The sequence below is a fragment of the Wyeomyia smithii genome, chromosome 2, assembly GCF_029784165.1.
Source record: "Wyeomyia smithii strain HCP4-BCI-WySm-NY-G18 chromosome 2, ASM2978416v1, whole genome shotgun sequence".
In the NCBI taxonomy this organism is placed as follows: Eukaryota; Metazoa; Arthropoda; class Insecta; order Diptera; family Culicidae; genus Wyeomyia; species Wyeomyia smithii.
Genome location: NC_073695.1, coordinates 203,673,037 through 203,674,834, shown reverse-complemented (window position 1 = coordinate 203,674,834; position 1,798 = coordinate 203,673,037). Strand labels below are relative to the sequence as shown.

At 39.1% G+C, this 1,798-nt stretch overlaps 1 protein-coding gene across 1 annotated transcript; it reads right to left on the bottom strand.

Moving 5' to 3' along the window:
* Window positions 1-385: 385 nt before the first annotated feature.
* Window positions 386-1,369, bottom strand: LOC129724505 (perlucin-like). The gene is made up of 2 exons (XM_055679459.1): window positions 1,248-1,369; window positions 386-1,187 (listed from the first exon to the last, which is right to left on the bottom strand). The coding sequence occupies exons 1-2, from the start codon at window positions 1,350-1,352 to the stop codon at window positions 774-776; spliced, it is 519 nt and encodes a 172-aa protein (XP_055535434.1). The 5' UTR covers window positions 1,353-1,369; the 3' UTR covers window positions 386-773.
* Between the last annotated feature and the right edge of the window lie 429 nt (window positions 1,370-1,798).

Below are 1,798 nucleotides of genomic sequence, written 5' to 3'. Positions count from 1 at the left end.
AACGTGAGGACAAGACCGGAGCAATCACATCACTCCGCGCTCGGCTGTTCCAGGTAAGCGAATTGAATTTCGGGCGAATTCAGCGGTATGACTGTCAGCTTCATTAGAATAAAATAAATAAATACCAAAGAAGTGAATTTTTTGATCAATGTGAGCTTTGTGCTGTTGTCATACTCAGATGGAGAAAAGTGTTATGGATACTGGCAGTTTACCCCCAATGGATGGGTGGTTTAAAATATAAAAGAATGCTTTATTTATTCGAGTTTATGAGCTGGAAGCTCTCACGCCTGATCGGAATAAAATTCGATAAAAATGACTCTCCAACCCTGGTGGACACCAAATTGGACGTGGCCGCGTAAGTTAACAAAACAACATAAAAGATATATTAGCTTAATGGCAAACGCTATTTCACGCCAGCTTAGCGAAGACACTTTTATTAGCACTATCTTGCAGCGAAGCCCTGAATTAATAGGTTTATGTCACTATGTGTGAGCCGTATAGGATTCCTACAGGTGGTAAACTGTTGGATTTAATGGTAACCAGTTGCCCTTATATCACAAGTGTGTAATAAATTATCGGTATTCTTGGACTGTGGTTGACTTGCAGAAAGTATGCAATCTTTGTCAGATATTTCCAAATTCGTTTGATGAATTATTTTGTGTTGAGAGATAAAGTATAACATTTACTGTAGAAATGGATATTATTATTAGTTTGTTTCATATAATCGATTTCAGATAACCTTGAAAACTGCATTTCTTCATAAATGTTAAGCTTTAGTTAAACGGAGTTTCATCCCCATACAATACATTCAAAGCATATGAAACCACTCTACTGACAAAGGTACTCTCACATACAAAGTTTCGAGCTAAAGTGCATTGCTTATCGTTCCAGTGCCAATCCTGGGTTGGAGTGTGGCGAAGCTGGGCACAGCTTTCAACACCGCCGAGATTGTTCGGTTCGCCTATACCCCAAAATGTTTCTTCAAACTTTGCCCCCGTGGGTTGCCAGTAATAATCTGTTCCTTGTCCAAGGTTACTACCGCCAATCCAAATTTCCGTTGTAGATTCCGCAAATTTACCCGCATCCAGAATGGAGTGTATTGCTTGGGTGTTCTCATCAGCATTGTCGATCACTGCCAGCCGCATACCGAGGGAGTTGCAGTACTCTCCAGCTTGAAACCAATTGGCCTGTAATGAATTAAAATTTCAACACCACTTGAAGGCCTTTTATAATAGTTATAATATAACCGTGACATCCGGTACAATGAATATTGATCCTCTAATTGACAAATTAAAATCCGAGCAATAAATTGCTGAACTTAGAAACAACATCAACAACAATGCTTGCTTCATCTGTAGATTTCGCAGGTTTACTCTGCAATAAGGGAACCTAGGTTCGTGCTTTAAAATATGTAGTCCCAAACCAACGCTAGAAAACTCTCACAGCCAATGGAAAAGTTTACAACAAACACCGAAGTCACATTAGCTTTTAATGTCCTCTGCTGATAACACTATTTCAGGCTGGGTTTGTCACCAGTAATATTCTTTTTATAAGTTCTGCGTAATTGAACTCCTGCTGCCTTTCAACGAAGAACATTCGCTGTTACCAGACTGGTGAAACCAGTTGGTATTGAAAAGCCTCGTCGCAACATTTTAAACAATTAAGTCCCCATGAAAAAAAAATGCGTATGGTTGGGTTGTTAATTATTCCACCAATAATTTATTACTGTTTCATCCCCGCATTCCATTATAGCAATATTGCACAACCAAACCAATACCCTGTATCGCTTATGTAATCG

What these genes read in the sequence shown, in the direction of transcription:
- LOC129724505 (XM_055679459.1), bottom strand. Translation starts at nt 1,352, where the DNA reads ATGAAGCAAGCATTGTTGTTGATGTTGTTTCTAAGTTCAGCAATTTAT. An exon ending in TCATTGTACCGGATGTCACG is followed by an intron (nt 1,188 to 1,247) that starts GTTATATTATAA and finishes AATTCATTACAG; the next exon opens with GCCAATTGGTTTCAAGCTGG.